Consider the following 24736-nt stretch of genomic DNA (forward strand, 5'->3'; position numbering starts at 1 on the left):
TTTTAGAATCATTTAGCTTCCTGAGATCAAGAATCATATCTTATTCCTATGCTCCTAATCTATATTATAGCATGTAGCATTTGATTTTTATCTAATATATTTGTTGAAATAACATACAGGTTAAGCTGTGAATCTGTGCTTCTTATATGCTCTAAAAAGCATAAAATCCCTAAGGTTAAATGGTGATATAGGTTTAAATAACTGATTAATAGCAAAAGCAGGACTAAGATGCAGATCCTTTACACTAGTTGTCTTTCCATGGGATACCACTTCCATGCTAGTTTTTTCTTCTTGAGTCATTTGACATACAAATAATGAGCAAAGTGGAGTGAATGGTACATGGTGTTGTGTAGGTTAATACTATATTCATTTTGAGTTTCCTATTTTTGATTGTAAATTTCAAACTGTAAAAATCTAGTTTTATGTAGCAGTTGTAATATAAAAGATTTGTAAGCCAGGCATAGTGGTACATGCTTATAATCCCAGCACATGGGAGGCTGAGACAGAAGGATTGCTGTGAATTCAAGACCAGCCTGGGCTAGGTGAGTTAAGACCTGTCTGAATTACATAGGGAGACACTGCTCAAAAACAGAACAAAACAAAACAAAACAAATTTGTAATTACATTCAAAATGTTTTATATATAAGTAGAAAAAAATCATATCCTATCCACTTGCTTTATTGTAAAATAATCAAGAGATAGACTAGTCCTTTCATTTACTCTAAGATTTTTTTCTTTATGGTCCCAGGTTAGGTTCTACCCTGGCTTCATATTTATATGTGATTTTTTTGATGACTTTGCTTTTATTTACATAACTCTTACGTGCAGTACTCTAATGTATAACAGAATAGCTGAGCATGGTAGCACATGCCTATAATCCCAGATTTTGGGAGGCTGAGGCAGGAGGATCTCCAAGAGTTTGAGGCCAGCCTGGAGTACACACTGTGTTCAAGGCCACTGGGCACTGCACAGTGAGACTCTGTCTCTAAACACCCCCCCCACCGAAAGTACAACAGAACATAAAACTACAATACTATACTATACTGTACAGTCAGCAAAAATTACAGAGCTGTATAAACAAGGCGTGCCATACCAAAAAATACACTGAGGCTTGATAAACAAGATATATAGAACTATACATAAAAAAAGGCATTCAAGCTAACATTTTAATCATGGAACCCTTCAAAGTCCTCATCAGCACCGTCATTGGAATTAGGATCAGGAGATGCAGAAGGCCCCTGTAAGGGAGATGACAAAGTAGAGTGGAAGAAGGAGTACTAGGCGTCCTGGGTCCCGCTTTCAGGAAGAACCCTGTTAGTGTGGTCTACTTTGTCATTTCCCTTCGCTTCAGAAACTTCAAGTTAGCACCGTAAAGCTTGCTCACATGCTGCTCTCCTTTCACTAGCCCTTCGGGTCCGTGGCCTCCAGCTCTCATGTAGCTGTGCTCACTCTTGAGCGCACCCACAAGCCCTCTGCAGACAGCTTCTTCGGTGCAGGACTTCCTCAGTTCTTTCCTCCTCCTCCCACTCTTCTCCGGGCTGCTGTCTCCAACCCTGTTAAATCTCCCGCGCTTCGCTCTCCCTCGTGTGTCCCACTGGTCCTTCAAGGTCGTGCACTCCACTCTCCAAAGTAAGCGTGTCAGCAAGAGCTGCTTCCTTCCTGGGATTGCCGTGTTCACCTTTGTCACGTGCATCTGAGTTATGCATGAAATGTTCCAGGCATTTTTTCCATATGCCTTGCACACATTCTCCCGTCACTCCTCCCCAAGCTGGCTCAGTGTTCTTCATGCAGGCTAAAGTGTTGTGTGATGTCCAGAAGTCACAGGGTTACTTCACTGTTTTCTGTTTTTGCTACAGCTTTGCAAAACGTTGTGGGCAAGCAGGGGCTGTAGTCCCCTGGTCCGTGGGCTCTAAGACAGCAGTTGCATTTTTAGGAAAGTGCATTACCCTTTCAACTGCATGTGGATCATCAAGGTGCTGGTGCATTATCAAGCAGGAGGACAGTTTTAAAGGAACTGCCCTTTTCCAGACGTCAGTGAGGGTGTAAAGCAGCTGGTGAACCAGTCTTCAAATAAAGCTCGCGTCACTCAGATCTTGTCATTGGCTCAGTAGTACCCAGGCAGCGCTTGCTCACTAACCGGCTTCAATCCACACGGGTTCTCGGAGCAACAGAGGAGGAAAGGCCTCAGCTTGAACCCAGTAACATTTCCTCCCAACAGCATGTGACTCTGTCCCTGAAAACTTTGAAGTTGGGCAGTGTTTTCACTTCATCATATTACCTAGGACCTTTCAGGCATTTTCTTCCAAAAAAGTCTCGGTTTCACCCACATTGGAGATTTGTTCTGGGCAGTAGCTGCCTTTCTGATACTATCAAATTGGCCAAGAACTTTTTCTGCTGCTTCTATGTCCGGACTTGCCGCCTCACCATCGACACTCTGATTATGCTGGTTGAATCTCCCACAAAACTGCTGAAACTGGGCTGGGGATGTAGCTCAGTGGTACAGCGCCTGCCTGGCAAGCTTGAGGCCCTGAGTTTGATTCCTGGTACCAAAAACAAAACAACAAAACAAAACAAAACAAAAAACAAACACTAGAATCATCCATGACATGAATGTAAAAGTTCCCATCAATTCCTCACCTTTATGTATCTTCAGAGTCTTTTTTTGGCTTTTTGAGATAGGCTCTCACTATGCAGTTCAGGCTGATCTTGAACTTTCTATGTAGCTGAGGCTGGCCTTGAACTTGTAGTGATCCTCCTGCGTCAGCCTCCCAAGTGGTGTGACTACAGTCATGCACTATCATGCCGGCTTCAAAGTCTTGAAGACAGTGGGTGCCTTAGCTTGATTTCCCGAAAGACTCGTTGGCATTCTTTTTTGTCATCAAACCAGATGGCTAATAATTTTTCCATGTCATGAACGAGGACCTTCTGCTGCCTAGTTATTATGGTTTTAAAACCTGTTGATGTTTTCACCGCCTCTTTCATCTGTTTTTATCCTTCAGGATTGTTGCAATGGTTGAATGTGGCAGAATCAAGTCCTGTGCTATTGCTTTAACTTTTTAAAACAACTTCACAGTTCTGTATGATCTTCATTTTCAGGTCAAGATCAATAGCCTACTTTTGTTTCTCCTGATGAACTCATGCTTTTCCATTTTGATGACATCTCATACTTTGTTCTTCTTACTCCACAACAAACCAGCCTCCCTGGGGGTGACACCCTGTCTCTAGGGGTGATTTTAAAGGTGAACTTTATCCAGAAGCTGTTACTGCCAGCAGTAGTTTTTGTCAAGATGTGTGGGTCTTAGGGTGACCTGGGGAAGCCCCTGCTAAGGGACCACCCTGATGCAGTGGGCAGCTCAGATCCCTGGGGCAACGACTTGAGAGTCACAGCAGCTTCCTGATGTCCGCTTCGAGGCCCCTTGTCTTGAGACCCTTGCCATTACCTTCCCTGGCCGCCTTTTCTCCAGCCCATTCAGTTATTGCTGTGCCCTTTGTACTGGAAAAACCTAAGAGGGTTTCTGTTTTCATTAGTGAAATCTTGTGGGTAGATTCACTGGCAGTTTGTATTTTAGATATGGGTCAAAAGGGATTTAACCACAAGGGAAATTTCAGGGGAGAGTGATGATTTGGCTGGATTGTGTCATTCCACTCTATCCTTCCTCTACTTCTGCTTTTGGACAAAAGAAACAATCCAGCCAACCAACCAAAAGAAATTCATAACCCTGCTGTTGAATCTTGGTCATCTTTAACTTCAACTGGCCTCTTTCTTTATAGGTCCACTGGCTTATATTAGTGTTAGAGAGGCAGGTTGATAACTTGTTACGTGCTCTCCTCTCTGAGAATGTATGGAAATATGAGAAGTTAGGTGTGAAGACAAGTATGGAAGTATCACCGAGCAGACCTTTATCTTAATGGAGATGGAATAAAAATAGAAATCCTTTCTGATTTCTAGGGTTTTTGTGATGAATGAATAATCATTGTTGATATTTCTTTAAGTTACTTCTCTCAAGTTAGATCAAGAATAAAAACAGGTTGGCAACATACGATATAAGATGAAGGTTTAGATAGCCAATACAGAAGTGATGTAGATAGATCAATGAAAAATGATTTTTAAAGGCTAGCACTTAAGTTTTCACAAGAAAGAATTCAACTCTCTAGGCAAGTCATTTGACTTCATAACATTTTCAAATCACTCATATTAAGGTGTTAGGAGCTGAGAAAATAGAAGGAAGTATTTTTTAAGCTCCTAGGTAATAACGGGTGCAGCCATAGTGTAGCCAGCCAAGAGAAGAAGTGAGCTTAAAGACTACTTGACAGCAGCAGAGTATAATATTGATTAACTGATTGTTGAGGATAAGTCCTCTTCATATATGGTAGTGTAGACGTTCAATAACCACAATACATTACCTTTTATATGACCTGTTCAAACTGGGTAAAATTAATATTTTTAAAACTTTGGTTATGGTATATTTTTAAAATGAAAAAAAAAAAATGGCCAAAAGAAGTTTTGAACTTGTCCTTCAACCTGGAAGTGAATCAACAAAATGTAGCTTTGCTTAAATGTTGCTCTCAGCACTGTTCTTTTTCTTTGGTCTCACAGGAAAAGGAGTCCGTCAGTGTCCAGAGATCAGAACAGAAGATACGACCAAAGGGAAGAAAGCGAGGAGTATTCACAGTATGCCCCTTCTGATAGCGCAATGCCTAGATCGCCGTCAGATTATGCTGATAGACGATCTCAACACGAACCTCAGTTTTATGAAGAACCTGACCATTTAAATTACAGGGACTCCAACAGGAGAAGTCACAGGCATTCCAAAGAATACACTGTAGATGATGAAGATGTGGAGAGCAGAGACGAATATGACAGGCAAAGGAGAGAGGAGGAGTACCAGGCCCGCTACCGCAGCGATCCAAATCTGGCTCGTTACCCCGTGAAGCCTCAGCCCTATGAGGAACAGATGCGCATCCACGCCGAGGTGTCCCGTGCGAGGCACGAAAGAAGGCATAGTGATGTCTCCTTGGCAAATGCTGAGCTGGAAGAGTCCAGGGTTTCTCTGCTAAGAATGGACCGACCATCAAGGCAGAGGTCTACATCTGAACGGAGAGCTGCGATGGAAAATCAGAGATCGTATTCAATGGAAAGAACTCGAGAGGCTCAGGGACAAAGTTCTTATCCACAAAGGACCACAAACCATAGTCCTCCTACCCCTCGCAGGAGTCCAATACCCCTTGATAGACCAGACCTGAGGCGCACTGACTCACTAAGGAAGCAGCACCACCTAGACCCCGGCTCTGCTGTACGGAAAACGAAAAGGGAAAAAATGGAAACAATGTTGAGGAATGATTCCCTCAGTTCGGACCAGTCAGAGTCAGTGAGACCACCCCCACCAAAGCCTCATAAATCAAAGAAGGGAGGTAAAATGCGGCAGGTGTCACTGAGCAGTTCAGAGGAGGAGCTGGCTTCCACACCCGAGTACACAAGCTGTGATGATGTTGAGATTGAAAGTGAGAGTGTAAGTGAGAAAGGTAAGCCTTTTGTTTTAGATTACAAGTCAGTATTTAACCTTCAGTAGTGAGCTGTTCCTACCTTCGTTTAAAATCTTAATCATGTTGGTCACGTGAAAAAAAGTCTCCGATTAGAAAAAATTGAGTCTTCTGTTCATGTAGTAGAAAAGTCTTTTCCAAAATGCTTTCTTGCTTGGTTTCTGAAATTTTTCCTTGCATCACTTGATGACATTTTAAGAATATTAGCTCTCATTTAAAAATACCTCTTTTTTTTGTGTCTCCGTATTAACATATAATATAGTCACTGTAGAATATATGAGGCCATCCTCAAAGTATAGAGAGTGAAAGACAAGTTACCTACATTCCCTTCCCCCATATGACCATTGTTAACCCTTTATTTTATTTTCTTCCTTTTCACCTGTGCATATGTAGCTTATAGATTTATAAAATTGATATTGTACTTTTAAAAAATAATTTTGTATCTTGAGTTTTTTTCAGTTTATATTAAACTATAAGGTGTTCTTTAGAATATGTTTAAATGGCTGCACTACTGTTCTATCACAAGAAAGTAACACAGCTAAGTATTTGAGGCATTGCAATTGTTTACAGAATCTTTTTATATAATTTTTACCAACATACCTGAATATGTCAAAGGTATATATTTGTGCTTTGGATTATTTTTAAAGCTTCAATTCAGATTTCCATGTTGTTTTCCAGAAAGGTTATAATATTCTCTACTTCTGTCAGATGTGTTTGAGCGAGCTTTTATTTTCATGGCACCAGAACTTTGACAGTTAACTAAAGGACACACACACACACACACACACACACACCACACACATGCACACACACCTGCACACACATACACATATGCACACACATGTGCGTGTGTGCACACACACAATTATTTCTTCTTTTAAATTGAAGTTGCTTGTGAGGTTGATTTTTAAATTTTTTAAAGTAGGCTTATTGGTGTTTGAATTATTGAGTTATTCTAATATTCTTTCCTGCCCATCTTTCTATTGGGTAGTAATTCATTTTTCTTTTATTGATTTATAAGCACTTTAAAAATATATTAGAGTTTTACCTCATTTAACTGTTATTTGTTGCAATTTATTTCCCATTTCATTAATTCTGATTATTTAGAAACACTGAATTTAATGCCAAATCAAACCTTTATATCTTTGATGATTTTTTTCATTATTCACCACTAGAAACTCTTATTCATCCCCAAATCAGTTACACATTTAGCATTATATTTTGTTAGTTTTATTTTTTCGTCACTTTTGAGTTTATTTTGGTGTGTAACAGAATGTGCTGGACTGATGAGAACATGCATCCCTTGTACAGTCCTGCTTCCCGCCTCTCTCAGTGTATCATACCATTTGGAGAATAGTCCATTTCCTCATTAAGAATAAACGGGAATCAGAGAGGGAATTCAGGAAGGCAGCTAGATTAAAATTAATGTAGTCATTTTATACTGTATCAAAGGTAATTAGTTAGAAAATATAAATTAAGAGGAGTTCCTATTCTGACCTAAAAACAGAAAATATGATTTAAAAATAATTAACAAAGAATAAGGGGACCTGTGAGAAGAACTCTAAAGATTAACTGGGTAGCATAAAAGAAAATGTGAATTCATTTCATGTTCCTAATTGGGAAGACTTACTACTGTAAAGATGCATGCCAAATAATCTTTCAAATTAATAACATTATAGTCAGAATCCTAATTGGACCCTTGGGATTTCTTATTTTCTAACTTAATATGAAAGGAAAAAATACTGGTAAGAATACCTAAGAGTAGTGATGAAGAATTTACCCGACAGATATTAATAAAGTGATAATAATTTAAGGCGTGGCACTGATAGAAAATTTGACAGACAGATCATGGAATTCTAATACAGTATATTATACATAAATAAATGACAGAAACACTAAAAGCACTGAAATCCAACCAAGATGAAACAGTTATTCAACAACTGAAGAAAATGCATGTGCAGTTGGAATAAATTGTTATAGATTTATTTTACATTTCATTTGACTGATATACTACCTGAAAATTGTATTCACTAAAAAATGACTATCCCGAAGAGAATTATATATGTAGTATTAATCAAGTTTAGCACATATTATTTAGAAATTTTATTTTCCCTAAGCAGTTAAACTTTCTTAAGTATATTTAGTGATCTTTAGTGTGGTCATTTCCCACATTTGTCAGATTGTATAATAATACTGCTATTAGAAAATTAGAAAAGGATAGACTTGTTATTTTTGGTAGTTTAGATTATATTCTATATGGTAGGTACTTATACTGACCTTTGCTAAAGTAATACCTTTATTTTGCTACATAAAAATGTGAAAAACAAAGTGACTTCATCACAACAGTACTTGCATGTTTTTCTATGTGGTGGCCTTCTAAAGCCTTGAATTTTGTTTAGGAATTGCAGGATTCCTTTGTAAACTGTCTCCCATAAAAAAGAGCTATGTATGAATTAAATTAAAATCTTACATGATATTATTTAGCAAAACTAAAGCATTTGTTAAATGTAGAAAGAAACTACATGTCACTCGTATTTGAATTCTTCCCGAGCTTGAATCCCTAGTAGATGCTTTTGGAGAGAGTCGTCGTCGTCACTTTCTAATGGTTTGTCTCACAGGGTGCAGTGTCTGCTGACATCATTGCCGAGAGACAGTCATACTTTCAGATTTGGGCAAGAAATCTGAATGAAGTGATTTCTGCCTGTTCAGTATTTCTTCAATAGTAGAATTTAGTGAGGTGAAATTATACTTGCTGAGAGACTGGAAATGATGGGAAAGAAAAAGAATCACGGCATAGCTTGACTTCCCTTTATTGGAGTAGCATTTCTAGTTATTTGTGGGAGAAGTATCAACCTGATTTTGGAATAAACTACTTTTCCTATTTTAAAGGGAAAAACAATAACAAAATAACAAAAACAAAAACTAAACAATACAAAAACAATAAAAATAGTACAGGATTTCAAAACAAGATGATATGAATTAACAGGATTGTTATAATACATATTGTTATCTTAAACGAAGTTGCTCAGATTACCAGGTGCAAGAATGCAAGATTGATCAAACAATTAAAGAGAATAAAAAGTAATAAAAAACATTAGAAATGATGCAGAGCTTCACTAAAGAAGATGGTAGGAATTCAGCAATTGTATTATATGGCATATTGTTGTCTTCAAAGTATTTGTTCAGATTACCAGATATAAGCATGCCAAATTGGTCAAGAAAAAAACCAAAATTTAAGCATTAACTGTTTCTTTTGATAAACCAATAGACATCAACAGTACAATTATCCCAGCTATCCTTGTATATCTATATTTATATATCCATATCTATATCTATATATTTCCCCTCCTTCTTTCTTTCTTTTCTCCTTTCCCTCATCCCAGTTATTCCTTCCCTTTGAGCAATTTCTTTCCCTTCCACAATATTTATTGTACCTTTTGGATTTTATTTACTCTTTCAGGTTCTTACACTAGGGAGACAATATAATGTTTAGACATGTGGGTCTGACTTACTTCTCTTATGAGTATGGTCTCTAGTTGCCTCCATTTACCTATAAAGGCCTCAAGTTTATCTTTCTTTATAGCTGAGTGATACTCCATTGTATAAAAATACCACATCTTTTTTATCGATTCCTCTGTTGATGGGCATTTGGGTTGTTTCCAAGATTTAGCTATGACAAATTGCACTACTATAAACATGGGTGCACATATATTGCTGTGGTATGATGTTTTCAGTTTTTCTGGAAAAATACCCAGAGGGGAATAGCTGGGTTGAATGGGACCTCTAATCCTAATTTTGTGAGGAATTTCCACACTGATTTCCACAGTGGTTGCACCAGCCTACACTTCCACCAGCAGGGGAGAAGGGTTCCTTTTTCCCCACAGCCCCTCTAGAATTTGTTATTGGTTGATTTCTTGATAATGGCCATCTTTCTGGGGTGAGATGTGGAATAAACTACTTTTAAAGATATCTGACATTGTGATTCGTAACCATCCTTAGTATTTAACTAATGTTTGACATATCTTCCTAGTAATTGAAGAAGTTTCATTAGTGGCATTTAAATCCATTATTCCTCGCATATTTATATGTGGTGACATCATTCTTGTGAGGACAGCTAACTTTTGAAGATCATCATCCTTTTATTTTATTATTCATAGGCTGAATAACTCCAGAGAATGTGTTTTACCACTCAGATATCTTTCTCATTTTTCTGACTTTTCTGTTCCTTTTTTTTTCAGTGCACTACCTTTCAAAACTATGCAAGGCAATTTGGATCAAGTAATTTAAATTTAAAATGTTAACCAAAACTGTCACAGATAGTAACAGGTAACATTATCATTGCAGAAGAATTCCTTCGGGTCCTAGTAGGTTAAGATCTTTCCTGCTCTTTAAATAATAAAAATTCTATTGGCAATCCACAGCAAGCATATAATTCATTCAATTTAAAATTCTTTTTTCCCCTGTACCCTTTTGACTCTTCTGTTTTTTTCTTGTCTTAGCTTCATTGGTGCATTGATGACTTTGACTTTTACTCATTTGTCACTTTGGATAGATTTCATTATTCTCAATATAAAAGAATTTCATTCAAACTTGAAATCAGTGTCACTTTATCCACTATAGTCTAATAAGTTATGCTGATAGTTACAATCCATGATTGCCGTTGTTCCTGTAAGAGTGACGAAAAAGTTTAATAGGAAGAGGGAGTCTCAGTTTTGGAGTTTAAGATAAAATCTTTTGTGTGTTATTTACTAACAGCATGATCTTTTCCTACTTTTTAAACCACTCTAGGTCTATTTCCTTACCTATAAACGTGTACATCAGAGTAATAGCATTTCTATTGTTTGGTAATTGTAGGAATTGAATACTGTTTGTCAAGTAGCAGGTGTTCAAATCATTTTTAGGTTCCTTAGGTAATGTTCTGTATAGTCAAGATTTCTGCAGGACAATGCTCAAGTGTTTTGAATGAAAGCATAATTGTGGGCACATGGTCTGTGGTCATTTGTGCTGGTTTCACCTTTTCCAGGATCTGCCCTGTCTTCTAGGCTTAGGAGGATATACTTGTTGAGATGTACTTTGGACCTGAAATTCCACGTCTTATTGATATTAAACACCTGTTTACTCATGTTTCTGCCAAGTGTTTTTTCAGTGCATATTGTTTGCAAGGTGTGGGATTGGATCCGGTGAAGAATGTAGAGATGAAAAGCACATTTTTTCTACCCTCAAGCAATTGAAAGTCTAAAATAAGCAGCAATTGAAGGCTGTTGCACTGCACAGCGTCGGCAGAGAGAGGAATTAGTCATCTCTGTGGCGCTGTGCGCCTTGGTGAAGCTCGTCTCACTGATCTTCTAGTTCAGTACGATGCAGTTGCTTTCTGTAATGCTTCCCGATCGCGCCAGTGTACTTTGCGCTGGCTCTGCGAGTGAGCCATGCCAGCAACAGGCAGGGCATGTTTGTGTCTCTCCCCACATCAGAATTAACAATACATTCGTGAGTTTTATCAATGTTGTCAGCCTGATCAGGGTGAGTACTCAAGGTTCACTCAGTAGCCGGATGGGCCAGGCAATCACAGTTTCTTTTATTCTAATCTTAGTAATATTTATAAAATACTCAGATCCTATCACACAGTGGCTAAGAACAGAATGACCATCTCAGAATGGCTAAGAACAACAGCTGCATGATTCTAAGAGGAGCACTGAAAGCCAAGTCAGAGTCCGCGGAGATGCGAAAGTTACCCCAGGTTGTCAGATAGGATTGCAGGCCGGCCGGGCTGCTGGGAGGAGGCAGGGGCTTGCTGAGACTGAGCTGGTTCAAGGTGGGCATCTCTGTTGGGCTGTACCCCATGGGGCGACAGAGCTGAGTTGAAGCCAGGGGACAGAGCTGGAGGGCAGAGTCCGTGGCCTGTGGACTGCATGCTGCTCTCACCAACTGACCTGAAGGTGTGGCACTGCTGCGCCCTTGTTGGTTTTCCCTGCTTTGTATGACTCCAGTGAGGGGTTCGTTGTATCATGTGTTGGTTGGTACGTGTGATAAACACATAGATAAACATATAAGTTGCATGTTACAGGTGTTCATGTGTCTCTGATTTAATTTAATAAATCGGAAAATTCTATTAACAAGACCTAGATTCATGTATTTATTAATTCATGCCTTGTGATTGTACCAGGCAGCTGGGCATTGTTTCTGTGGGTAAGTCTGGTGTGCCCAGCATCTGGTGGTTATCTGTCTGCAGGTACAAATTAACAAGTCGTTCTGCCTCAGCATTTGCACTCAGAATGGACTAAGCAGCTGTTTCATAAAATGGAGATTCTCAGGGCAAAACACACCCCGACGACTGCTATGTTATGCACCACGCAGTCGCTCAGAGCGAGGCCCAGCTGGGGCTGCACAGTTGGGTTATGAAAGCGCAAACTGATCTCTTTTCTTTTCTTTTTTGCCTCGTTTTGCCTTGGAAGTGATGGAACAGATGAGCCTTAGATTGCTGATGTTGTGGTAGCTCTGAATTTGAATTTTGGATATCCTTCTCAAAGTTTAAAATGTTCTTTATACATCTTCAACATACTATCGGCTTTTGTAATTTCGTTTTTGGTTTACTTATTGAGAATCTAGAGGTGGTTTCTCAACCTTTATACCGTTGACGTTTGGGGCTGGATGACCATTTTGTGAGGTTCTCTTGTGTGTTCTGTGTTTAGCAGCATTTCTGGCTTCTCTCTGGTAGATGCTGGTAGAACTCGACCCCGGTTTTGACATCCTTAAATTTCCCCAGCCATGGCCAAGCGCGCTTGGGGGCAGAGCTCTTCTCCTCACCCCCTCCCATTCTGGTCCCCTTGTTCTGCCCTCCTCACTTTCAGAACCACCTGAGGGGGCCACAACCAACCTTGCTTTACTATGCAGTACCTCTTATTCACTTTAGATCGTCATCTTGACATCAGTTAATGATATTTTGTAAAAGATTACTAAATCTTCATATTGTCTAACTTTTAAAAAACTTAAAACACTATAATTTTGCTTTTTTCTGCTGGAAAAATTTATTTTCTTCAGAGTTTAAGTTATAATGCTTCAGTTTTTAAGCAATACAACTTATTTCATGAAATAAAATTATCCACATCCTCTCAATCATAGGAGTCAGTGGTGAAACTAGTTAGAGCTAAAACCTATCAAGTTTTAGAAGTGTGTTCAGATATTAGTGGCTGTGGGGCCTTAGTCTCTGTCTTTGTCTTGGTATCACCACTTTTCCCCTCTGCAAAGTGAGAAGCTTTTATGATAACTTGATAGCGAGGATGAAGTACCATACAGAAACATCTGATACAGTGCCTGATATCCACAAATTATCAAACAATAAAAATGTTATTATTGAAGAAAATAATGTTGTATGAGGGTAGAGACTTTCGTGTTTTGTTTTGTGCACTTTCATACTTGTTTTTCCCATAAGCCTCTTCTACAAATACCTTTTTCCCCAGAATTTGTATTTCCCTCTCTAGGCCTCTGAACAGTTATCCACGCCATTTGCTCATGCCCACGTTCATGAATATTCTTCTTACCGTGTAGCACTTCTCTTTTGTACAGTGGGTGACCGCATGCACCGTACGATGTCTTGCCCAATTTTCCTCTCCGCTGTCCTTCAGGGCCGTGCCTGAGTGGGACTGTGCTGCAGTAGCAGTGTGCTTTTGGTTTGTTCTCAGTCACCGAGCTAACCCTTCGACAAATTAGGTGTGCCCTGTCCTCCTTTTCCAGCATCCTGAGTGACCCCTGTGCGGTTGTAGGCATGAGCCAAAAGAAAATGAAAAAACAGCAGTAGTTGACGGTGTAGAATTGTGGGCTGCCTCAGCATGCAGTTTGCTTGTGCCCTTGGTCCCTACTTCTGTTCAGACGTGCAACTTCCATCTTATGACGGATTATTATTTAGCTTATCTAACCTTTCAGTTTGCTGAATCTGTTGAGCCCTAGTTTAGGATGAGCACATGCGGCTATTTGGTCAGTCATGATTTATGACTGGGGCTAAGAGCATACCAGGAGTAGTTGTTAATATATAATTCTCCATGGCAGATTGTATGACCTTCATCTAGAAACCTAGGAATATATACTGTGACTCCCTTATTGAGGCTTGCCATAAAATTTACGTGATCTGTTTTCCAACCATAGGTACTTCTAATATCATGCGGTGTTTTACATAGGGCCCAAGTGACAGAGCTGGGTGTGTTCTACACCTTCTTCCTGCTCTGGGTTCCACTGGAAGCACACATCCTTCTATTATTCTTAATAAGTGAGTCCTAGAGTGGAATATGCTGCCTTTAGATTCCAAAAAAGATGGCTTACCAAGCATGTTTTTCTTTCTCCTTGGTGGTGGGTCACATTTTAATAATTTCCATCTGGTCTTGGAAGGGATGATCTGGCCATGCCTTTGACCCCCTAGGTCTTTAAAAACCATAGGCCTGTGAGTTATAGATTTTTTAACCTTCCATCCTCTGGAAAACATGTGCCTAAACAAGGCTTTTTTCATACAATTGCTACTTCTTTCTCACTGATACAGGAAACAAGACCCTGTTCTCTGGAATGTTCTTATACTCTCAGAATTTTGTTCTGTATTGTGACAGAAGGCAGAAAAGTTAACAACTCTGGGAGAGGCTGTCAGTATGCCCTCTTGTCCATCTCAGGTGTGGAATGATTCTAATTATTTTTGATAGAAATGGAACAAAATGTTTCACCAGTTTCTGCATGTCATATACTTGAGAATATATCTGTCTCTTTATCTGTATATGTATTTGTCTATCTTCCGTTCCATCCATCCACCCATCCATCCATCCATCCATCCATCCGTCTTTCTCTCTTTTCTCCCTCACTCAGACTGTGTTCTCACCTCTTCTGTCCCTAAGGGAAGGGTAGAATGCTCATCAGTGGGAAATAGTAGTTACAGTGACTCAATACCGAGCGCTGGTTTCATGTCAGGGGAGAAGAGGTCGTATTGCTTAGAAGGACACCACATGTAGCGTACTCACTTCAGGTGAGGCTCCTACAGTAGTTCACTGTCATTTTTTTTAGACTATACAATGGATCTGTTTTCGTAGGTGTGCATTAAAAAGAGAGTATGATGTGGGCCAACATTTTGCATCCTTGGATTTTTATTTAATTTTTGTCAGTGGCAGAAGGCATTTTCAAAGTTACCCCCCAGAAATTGACTTTTCACATTATGATCGTTCTTAAATCCACAGACTAAATATTAATATGTGGGTTAATTCTAAATATGGCATATATCTATTTAAGACTGCTTGTACGTAATTATCCTTATGTACAATCGTGGGATCCTTGAATTCATCGTGAACTAGACCTAGCCCAGGACTCCACGTATTGTTGGGTCTCTACACACCTCCATGTCCAAGGAGGGGCACGAAGGCACTGGAGTCCTAGATGCCAGTGCTCTTGAGGTGCGAGTTACTCCCTTTCCTTTGTTTACTGTTACTTGAGAAAATAGCTGTGATCAGGTGCTGGGGTGTTGGAGCTCATCCTACCGGCAGCCAAGCTGCTCTTTCGGATCCTGGCCTTCAGACGTGAACATGGGTTCAGGTCCAGAAACTGGGCAGAGTCTTGTTTTTTTATCGGGGTGGTGTTACGGTTTAGATCCAGAGGATTCCCACAGAGAATCCTTTTGGGGAGTGACTGGACCATGGCAATGCTCTCGCTGACTTGCTGTTAGGGAGTGGGGCCTGTTTGAAGTGGGGCCTGGGGGCACAGCCTGGAAGGGTCTGCCTCCCCCGCAGACTCCTCTCTCTGCTTGCTGGCTGCCACAGGCTGAGCGCCTCGTCCTCCACCAGGCCCCTCTGCTGTTCTGCTTCTGCTTCGGGAGCCGTCCGACTGCGGACGAGACTGTGGGCCAGCACACTCTCTTCTCTAAGCTGCAGGCGTTAGGTATCTGTCCCAGCCACAGAAAGGCTCTCAGACGAATGGCTTCTCCTGGCCTCCTCATCCCCCATATTGTATTTGTGTTGATTGTACGGACTAAGCATATTCTTACCGATTGCCCGTCTCTGTTACCCTTAGCGATGCTATACTCTGTGATCTTTCTCATGTCTTTGTGGATCAGCCTCTGTGTCTACCACCCCTACTCTACACTTACCGTGATAATGGCGCTCACCATGCATTTGATTGCTTCCTAATAGCTGTCAGCTGGTTTCTATTTCTGGCTGCTCTCCATCCCCTTACAAGTAGTGAGCCCAGAGAAGTAACAGCATCTCTTGCTGTCAGCCCTGTCATTCAGAGGAAAGTCAACTTTGATCCTCAGTGCTGATAGGTCTGTCTCACCAGTTGGTTTCTTGTTTCTTTGCAAATGGGAGATCCTCCGTCCTCTCCTTGAACCTCCTGACTGACTGGCAAGTTCCTGTGGGACCTGGACTTTGGCACGCTTCTTACCTGAGCCTTTTAGTCCTTCCTTGCTTTCAGCTGTGGCAGTTTGCTTTGCTTGGTTTAGGCCATCACTTTTTCCACGCTTCCAGAGGTGTCCTTGTAGCATTTCACACATCATTTCCTAGGGCCCTTGCCAAGGTGTTAAGTCTTTCATCATAGGAGAGAACATCCACATCTAAAAAGTGTTCCTTACTAAAGTTATATGTTCCAGTCTTCCTTTCTGTGCAGGAGCGTGGAGACCAATTCTCGTGTGTAAACTGGGTTCTGCCACCACAAGTTAGCTGTGCCCCACAATTTCAGGGTGGAGAGGGCTCCTCTGTTTCTGTGACAGGCTCTGAATTTATATCTTTGAGTTATGTTGTAACTTAGTCCTAATTATTGGCCTCATGGCCAGGATGAGAAATGGAAATGGATCCTGAAAGGATCATGTCCTGTTTTGCAAGAAAGCAGTCTTTGCGTAGTCATCAAGCAAGTGGACATGCTCGCCTTCCACAGCAAGGAGTGGCTGTAGGCTGAGAGGTTTCTGCAGATCTTTCCTTGGAATTCAGAACGTTCAAGGGATCTGGTTTTAGGAGTTTCAAGTACATGAAATCCTAATGTCTTTACTCTCCAATTCAGGTTCTCTCACTCTCAGGATACTGCCCTTAGTATAGAAAACTGTGCAGATTGAGGATTTTCCTTTTTACCTTTACACCGAGGACTTGGGCTTGATTCCTAGCTTTGTGTTTCCAAGGAAATCTTTTGTCTTTTATCATTCACCTTGATAATTCTTCATTTTTTCATTTCTCAAATATTTAATTGGCAGTATGTTTTCACTGTCTTTTTCAAATTCACTCATAGCCCCCAGCAATACCCAGAACATTCACAGTCAGCATACTTAACTTCTTCTCTGGAACCTCACAGTCTGAGATTGGCATCCTTTTTGCCAGGTTCCCATTTCCGTTCAGCACTGGGGAAATTTTTCCAGTTAAGCTGTTCCTTCACGGGGGAGGCTGTACGTGCTCTGTCTGCCACCAGTGATTCGTTTCTCACTGCCCACCTGCCTGGTTGAGATCCAAATCCAAAAATCCTGCTTTAGACCTAGGACCATTTCTGGCCCAACTGGCATAAATTGGGTTCCATAGAAAACTGACACTGAGACAAATTTTTATGCAGTTTTTTGGAAGGATGCTCTTGGTAATGACACATGTGAGAGAATAAGAGAAGAAGGCCTTGGAAGAGGGAGGAACTGTGATTCTCTTGCAACATAATCTTCACCTAAAGCCACAGGATCCTAGGGCTGTGGTAGCTCTTCAGGGATAACCTGAAACGAGGCGAAGGGGCAAGACGTTCTAGATGTTGGCTGACTGCTCTAGGTAGGGCGACTCTCACTGCCTGAGTGTGGTTCTTAGCTAAGTGAAGAGTTCAGCTCTGAGCGTTCGGCCCGCAGTCCTTGACATGGCTTGGAGAGTGAGTGCTGTACTGAGGTGCCCGTATGGGTAGTGTACAACAACATGCACTAAGGTTCTGTGCTCAGAATCACCTTATTTTTACAGGAAGGATGTAGTGATTCTAAGCACCATTTATTCAGGTTCCCTTTTGAGAGGAGGGAGAATTTCTGGAATCCTCCTCACTAGACTTTTTCCTGTGTCTTCTTGGCCATAATTACTTTTTTTCTGTTGTTGTTGTTTTTTTTTGTTTTTCTCTGGTACCGGGAACCGAACTCACGACCTTGCGCTTGCCAGGCAGGCGCTTTTGCCGCTGAGCTAAATCCCCAGCCCCTTTGCCGTAATTACTACTCACACTATTTCATAATTATGAGCAAGGAGCTTCAAATTATCAACATTGGCTTAGAATTCGTAATTCTAAGGGGAGAGGAAATGATTGTTAGACAGATTGCCAATTACGCCTGCCAGGGTGTTCACTGTAAGTTACAAGGGAGCAAAGCTGAAAACAGCTTAGATGTCTAAACATGCTCTGCTGCCGCCGCCTCATACCAGACTGTGAGAGCTGGTGGTGTTCATCTCTTCCCGGTGACATCATTTTGGAGCTTAAAACTGGCTGAAGTAGAAGGATTTGCACCACCGAAATAGTAAATTTTATAGAACAGGACCTGTCTCCCCCAACCAGAGATTCGATTGTTCAACATTAACCACCATACTGCTGGTACTTATTTAAAGTGATAGCCGTGAGGACTATAGTAAGGAAAATTATCCAGGAGATAATGTAAAAGTTCTCAGAAGCTGAATTAAAAGTTACATGTATTATCTTAAAATGACATGTGTGTAAAGAAAGAAGGATAAATTCGAAGTTTCATTTGTTGGGGTAATAGTCAGTAGGAAAAAGTTAAGGTAAAATTCTGTGGCTTTGTAGATATGATTCAGTTAAAATCAGGATGTTGAAGAGAAACTTTGTATGCTATGTGATTTGAGTTTAAAACTTATTAATCTAAACTAATGAAATACAATTATATAAAATAGTTAAAAAACTCTTGCCTTAATTTAATGAGTGTGGAAAAAATATTGTAAGTAGAATATCTGAACTTCTTTTCTCTGTGTTTAAAATGGAAACAAATACACAGTGGGGTTAGTTTTAATTTTATAGGAGAGGTAAGTGAAGAAGAAAATCTAAGTCTAAAACCTGAATCCTTTCATTATTTATAGCCAGATCCTCATACTTAAATATGTTTAACTTATAATGATAAAATTCCTGAGTACCAGAGTTGGGTAGTATTTCACAAGCTTATAGCGTAACTTCCTGACTGAAGTGCTGGCCTCCATGGCTTGCCAACTGGTGGTGTCCTAGCCTTTTCTACAGAGGCTTCCAGTGATGGGGCGGTGACAGTCTGTGAAGGCAGTGACACAATACTTCTCATGTTTTACTGTGAAGTAACGGTGGACTTGGAGGAAGTTGCCCAGATCCATGTAACTTCCTTCGGTTTCCCCCAGTGGTTAGAGCTTGTATTAAAGCAGGAAACTGACATTGGAGCACAGTGTGTGCACTGTAGCCCCGTTACTTGGTGGGATAGTTTCTAAGACCCCTGGGGAATTCTTGAAACTGCAGATAGTAAAAACACTTATGCATACTGTTTTTTGCTATTTATACATAACAGTTGTAGCAGTGTACTGTAATATAAGCTATGTGAATGTGGTGTCTCTTGATCAACTGCTGAACCAAGATGATTCACTTATGAATTGTTTATTTCCAGAATTTTCAATCAGTTTTTTCACAACCAATTGACTGCAAGTAACTGACACAGCAGAAGGTGAAACTGTGGCTATAAGAGCACTACTGTAGTTGTCAGACATCTTGTCACATATATGGATTTGTGTCACTGCTGTTGTTAAAAAGATCCAAAACTACTCTACCACAACCAACATTGTCCTACTGCTACCTCTTTATCATGACGTCTCACCCCAACTGCCAACTGCTTAAAAAAACCCTCAGAATGTTCACACAGAATTATGATTTCATTAGTAAAACATTCTCTTCGTGACATCGAGATTTTCCCTCCATTCAGCATAATGAACTTGAGATTCATCCATATTATAATTATAAATAGATTTTTTTTTACACTGAGTACCATTCTATGGTGTGCAGATAACTGTGTAGTTATCTGGCGTTTACAATTATTAATACATAGTCTTTGATGAAAAAGTTCTATTCATATAAAGCATTCAACTGTTTGTTATTAGGTATGGTCTTAGCTAGGTAGGTTTTATGTTTTTACTATCTGTTTGTTCAAGTTCCTCTCTGCTCCTTATTTTCTGTGTTTTTGAATTTTTTCATCAGTGATCACTGTAGTAGGATTACCTGATTTTTCTCCTTTAACTTGTAATTGGCATGGATTACACTAATTTTGAAATATTCAGTCTTACATTCTAGAAATAAACCCCACTTGGTTATATGTATAATTCTTTTTACACATTTGCTAATATTTTAGGAATTTCTTTGTGTGTGTTCATGAGGAATGCAAATCTGCAGTTTTATTGTTGCTTGCCATTTTTTTGTTTGTTTTCTGGTAGTTTCTTCTCTTTTATTTCTGATTTCTTTTTCTTGTCTTCCTATGGGCTATTGAACATTTATTGTGAATGGCATTTTGATTTATCTATAGTGTTTCTTTTCATTATGTGTGTGTGTTTGTATGTTTGGTTGCTCTAGGTAATATAGTTTCTATATATAAATTATTACATACTGCTTGTGTTTACATTTAACCAGATAAATGAAATGTAAGAACCTTTTATCCTTCAGTTCTCTTCTGAAGTTATTGTGTTCAAGTATGTTCTGAATATATGTTGAAATCCTCATTGGGCAATGTGTACTTTGCAATTCAAACATCAAACATATCTTAGAAAATGTGAGAAAATTAAAGTTTATTGTATTTATCTATAGTTTTGCTTACTACGTTTTTCATTTCTTATCAATATTTTCAGGTTCCTTCCTTTTGTTTTCTATTTCCTGAACTTCCTTTAGCTATTTCGGTCTGGTGGTGACAAATTCCCGTAATTTTCTTTTGTCTGGAATGGTTGCCAGCCTCGTGAGGTAATTGCATCATAACTGACATTCAGACTGGTAGTTTCTTTTATTTTAGTAATTGAAAAACATGTGCCACTTCCTCTAGGCCACCAAGGTTTCTGATTAGGAATCTGTTGTCAAATTGTTTTCCTTCTTTAGGTAAGGTGTTTCTTTTTGCTGCATCCGGGTACTTTGTTTTTAACGTTAACTCCGTGCCTGAGTTCTTTGCCCTGTCCTGTTCTGGGGCGTACATAGTTTCTTGTGCCCGCAAGTTCACAGCTTTGCCATGCTGGGGGACGTCCAGCCCTTGTTTCTTTGAGTGCTTTTTCAGCCATTCAGTTTCTCCTTGTCTTCTGGAAGTACAGTTATGAGTGGTACACATTTTTATGATCTCTGAGGGGCTTAAGATTCTGTTCATTTTATTTTACTTTTTAGTCGGTCTGCTTTTCAGATTAATTTTTTCTTCTCCTTTCAAAATCATTGAGTCTTTTCTCTGCCCAGTGCAAGAAACCCATCTATTTGTCTTTTTAAATGTTGATTATTTTGCAGCTCTAAAATTTTCATGTGTCCTTGTGTCTTTAATTTTTGAACTAGAAGGCCCAGCACTGCATTTTTGTACTACTACTGAAGAAAAATATGTTATTACCTTAGGTCTTCCTTCTGCAGCTACAGAGAATAAGAATTTTAAGTGATAAGTATTATCTACATAGTAATAGCTGTGGCAGTTTAAAACTAGTTTCTGCATGATTGACATTCACTGTCTTGTTCAATTCTTACCAGCACCAGGTTTTACTCACTCTGCCAGCGTTTACTCAGTACCTGTTGTACCCGAAACTGTTTCTAGTTCATTCATATGTTTTTTTGCTTTAGCCTCAAATGGTTAAAGGGCTTATTTACTTTACGGGAAAAAGAGTACCTTTCTGTGTTTCTGGCAGATTGCAGGCATTGGGGAAAAGGAAAGATTGTAAGGTGAATTCTCTCATCTTCTTATTTGTCATTCAAGATTTTTAATTTACAGGTACCATACCATATTTTCCTGTAATTTACAGATTTACTAATGTTTAGTTGTAGAATAATGTGTTTCAAAAGGGTGACAGGTTTTCTGAGATACAAGAGTCTTAGATTTCTGAGTGGCCACTGGGCAAGCGGCATAAGCATACCCTGGGCTGCAGAAGGAGCCACATGGGCAGCATGAGTACCCACCTTCCTTTACCCATGCGTGGTGTCAGTCTAAAATTCCAGCTCTTTACCCGTGCTGTGCAGAAGACTTGAGGTGCACTTCTGTAGCTAACAAGTCAAAGAACGCTGGTTTTCTGCAAAACTTACTTCGTGTATGTTAGCTAACTCAGTTTCATTCGCTTTCATAAATAAAATTCTTCACCCCATCTCTCCAGCGTTAGTGAGAGGGTGTGGAAGCAAAGAAGGCTGGGCTGGAGTCAGTCAGCTTCTGATTCACGAGCTCGGGCGAGGCCCAGTAATTTACATTTCTGACACGTTTGCAGATGATGTTACTGATGTTATTTTGGGAATTTCACTTGGAAGCATCCATCTACATAAATTTTTCTTCTTATCTCCCGTTTGTTTCTCAAATACTTCAATCTGATTTTAATTGTAATCATTCTATTTAAACTGCTCTTTCTACCTTGGTTTTGGTCTTCGTGTTGACTAATCAAATGTATACTTTTCAATTCCTCATCCTATTTAATGCTTAGAAATCATTCAAAATAGTTGATGATCTTAATTTTTAGGAAGCACTCTTCTGTGTGGAGTCTTTCCTCTATTTTTTCCTCCTTTTCATTCTCTGCGTTCTGCCTCCCCCCTCTGTCATGAAATTTTAAACGTCCCAGTCATAAATTACGTACCCTTGCTCTCAAATGATCTCCTCACTCCTATCGTAGGCTAATAATTTGCAATTCATGTCTCCAGATGAAAATGTTGTATTTCATTTTGACTGACATTATATGCCCACTGGAATAATTTATAGACATTTCAAAGAATATATAACAGAACCAACTACTGTTTTTAACAAATGCTAAGACACAAGTTTTAATCATTTTGATATCATGAAATTTACGAATCTCGGTCAGTGGTACCTTCGGTTCTGTGAAGCAGTAATTACCTTAGCCCCTTCCCTGTGACAAAGTGCTGTTCCTCTGGTCTTCTCCCATCATGCCTTGTCTTTTCTTTCTTTCATTGGTCAGCAGCCGGGAACCTGGGAGTTTGCCTTGCCTCTTCCGTCTTCCTTAACACGGGTTCCACCTGCACTCATAAGTCAGTTCCCTTTTCTTACCAAATCTGCCGCCATCACCTTGCTCAGGCTGTGACCACCTTTTTAGGGGTTGTTGCAAATGCTTTTTAACTTGTGGTTTTCTTCCAATGAGATCTCTTTACAGCACTTAGATTTATCTTCCTAAGTGCAAATGAGATCACGTCACCATTTTGCTTAAAATATTTCCGGTTGAAATTTAAATCTTTCCCCTGGCATGGAAGACCTGTCTACGCTGTGTCGTGACGCCTCGTCCGTGCTGTTTAGCGCTGTATTCTCCTGGTTCTTTTTGGTGCAGATGCACCGCTGTCCTCTGCTCCTACGCTGCCATGTGTTACCTTTCCCTGGAGTGCTCTTTCCTCTGCTTCGCCTCTGCTTATCTCCTTACTTCGCACCTGCTCATATCTTTTAGTTTTCATCTGAAATGTCATTACTTTAAAGGTGCTTGCTGACTCTAAAGTCTAAGTTAGACTTTATTTGTTTTTATCTTTTCCTTTCTGGCACTGATGATTTATTGTGTTTATCCTCACTGTGATTTAAACAAGTTTCCTTGTTTTACCCTATGCCAAGGCTTAGCATAGGACATAGCAAATGAAGGTGTTCAGTAAATATTTTTTGATAAATAAAAGTCTGAATTGAGTTTAAAAATGTGCATACATAGACTACAAAAAAGTTCTTTTCAGATATGGTGTATTGACTTTGGAAAAATCCATTAAATTTGGGGAGTGGATTTTCATTCTTAATTGCCAAATATATAAATGTCTAACAAAATTACTTTTAAAAATTTACTTTTCATTGCTTCTCGGCCTTTTGGCTAAGATCAAGTGTAAAAACATTTACTTTTCATGAGAATGCAATTTCTGAAGAAAGTTATTTCAAAGTAATATTAATTCATGATATTTAAGTAAAATTAATTTCATTTCTAAAATAACAATTTAATGGATCTGTTTTTTTCATTTTTACAGAAATTAATTCTCTCTACAACCAGTTTTTTTAACCATGCTAATTTTTGACAGTTCACCACTATCAAGGGTATTATACTGCATTCAAGGAACAACACTTACTATTTGGCATTTAAAATGGTGGTGACTGGCAAATCACCATTTAATTTTTTAGATGTTTATTAGTCTTGGGAAAACAAACTCGTCTTTAGGCCAGCATGGAAAAAAATAGCATGAGAAACAGATATAGCTGGTAGTCCTCGTCTTTCTCAGCATATCCACTTCTTTGTTTCTGTTCTTATTATTAGCCTTTTTTCTTCTTGCAGGACTTCTGTAGTCTGCCTAGCGTACATAACCCTGATAGTCCACCTTCTGTGAGTTTATTCATTTGGAATCTTGGTTTTCTCTCGATGCATATGATGAGTGTGACAAAGCTTTTAAAACCAGCCGGGATTACAGAGTTCAAAATGCTGATAATGTCTCTGTCTGTCCTTTTTCCCCTCTGTCTCCTTTACTGCACTCTTTGTCTGTCTGACTCTCACAGGAGACATGGATTACAACTGGTTGGACCATACATCTTGGCATAGCAGTGAGGCATCCCCAATGTCTTTGGTGAGACATGTGGAGCCTTACTATTTAATTTCCGTTATCATTTCACTTTTCCTTTTTTATTTACACCTTTGCATGTTTTCTTTTTGTATCTTTTTTTTATCCCACATTTTTAGGGGACAGTCAAAAGGGAAAAAGAAAAACTAGTGAGCAGGCAGTTTTGTCGGACTCTAACACCAGGTCTGAGAGACAAAAGAAAATGATGTGCTCTGGTGGCCACTCTTTGGAAGAGGATTTGGAATGGTCTGAGCCTCAGATTAAGGATTCTGGGGTAGATACCTGTAGTAGCACAACCCTTAACGAGGAGCATAGCCATAGTGATAAGGTACTGAGATTGTGGAGCCTGCCTTTTACCTGCTCATTCGGTCTTCGTTTGCTCTCTGTCACCCATTAAAATAGAATATAATAAAAGGACAGGGCATTTCAAGGGTTAATGTAGCATTTCTTAAGGTGCAGAAAAGAAAAACAAAACGAAAATCAAACAAACCAA

At 39.5% G+C, this 24736-nt stretch overlaps 1 protein-coding gene across 4 annotated transcripts in view; it reads left to right on the forward strand.

The window, feature by feature from the left end:
- Rims2 (regulating synaptic membrane exocytosis 2) overlaps positions 1–24736 on the forward strand; it is a 383342-nt gene that overhangs the window by 103036 nt on the left and 255570 nt on the right. For 3 of the 4 annotated variants that reach the window (XM_013512858.1, XM_013512859.1, XM_013512860.1), the window contains 2 exons: positions 4598–5523; positions 24363–24571. In XM_013512858.1, coding sequence (XP_013368312.1) covers positions 4598–5523; positions 24363–24571 — 1135 coding nt within the window. Of the gene's footprint in view, positions 1–4597; positions 5524–24181; positions 24250–24362; positions 24572–24736 lie in introns of all 4 variants that reach the window. The other variant, XM_013512863.1, reaches the window with a different exon arrangement.

Source organism: Chinchilla lanigera, unplaced genomic scaffold (assembly GCF_000276665.1).
Source record: "Chinchilla lanigera isolate Chin_1 unplaced genomic scaffold, ChiLan1.0 scaffold00016, whole genome shotgun sequence".
In the NCBI taxonomy this organism is placed as follows: Eukaryota; Metazoa; Chordata; class Mammalia; order Rodentia; family Chinchillidae; genus Chinchilla; species Chinchilla lanigera.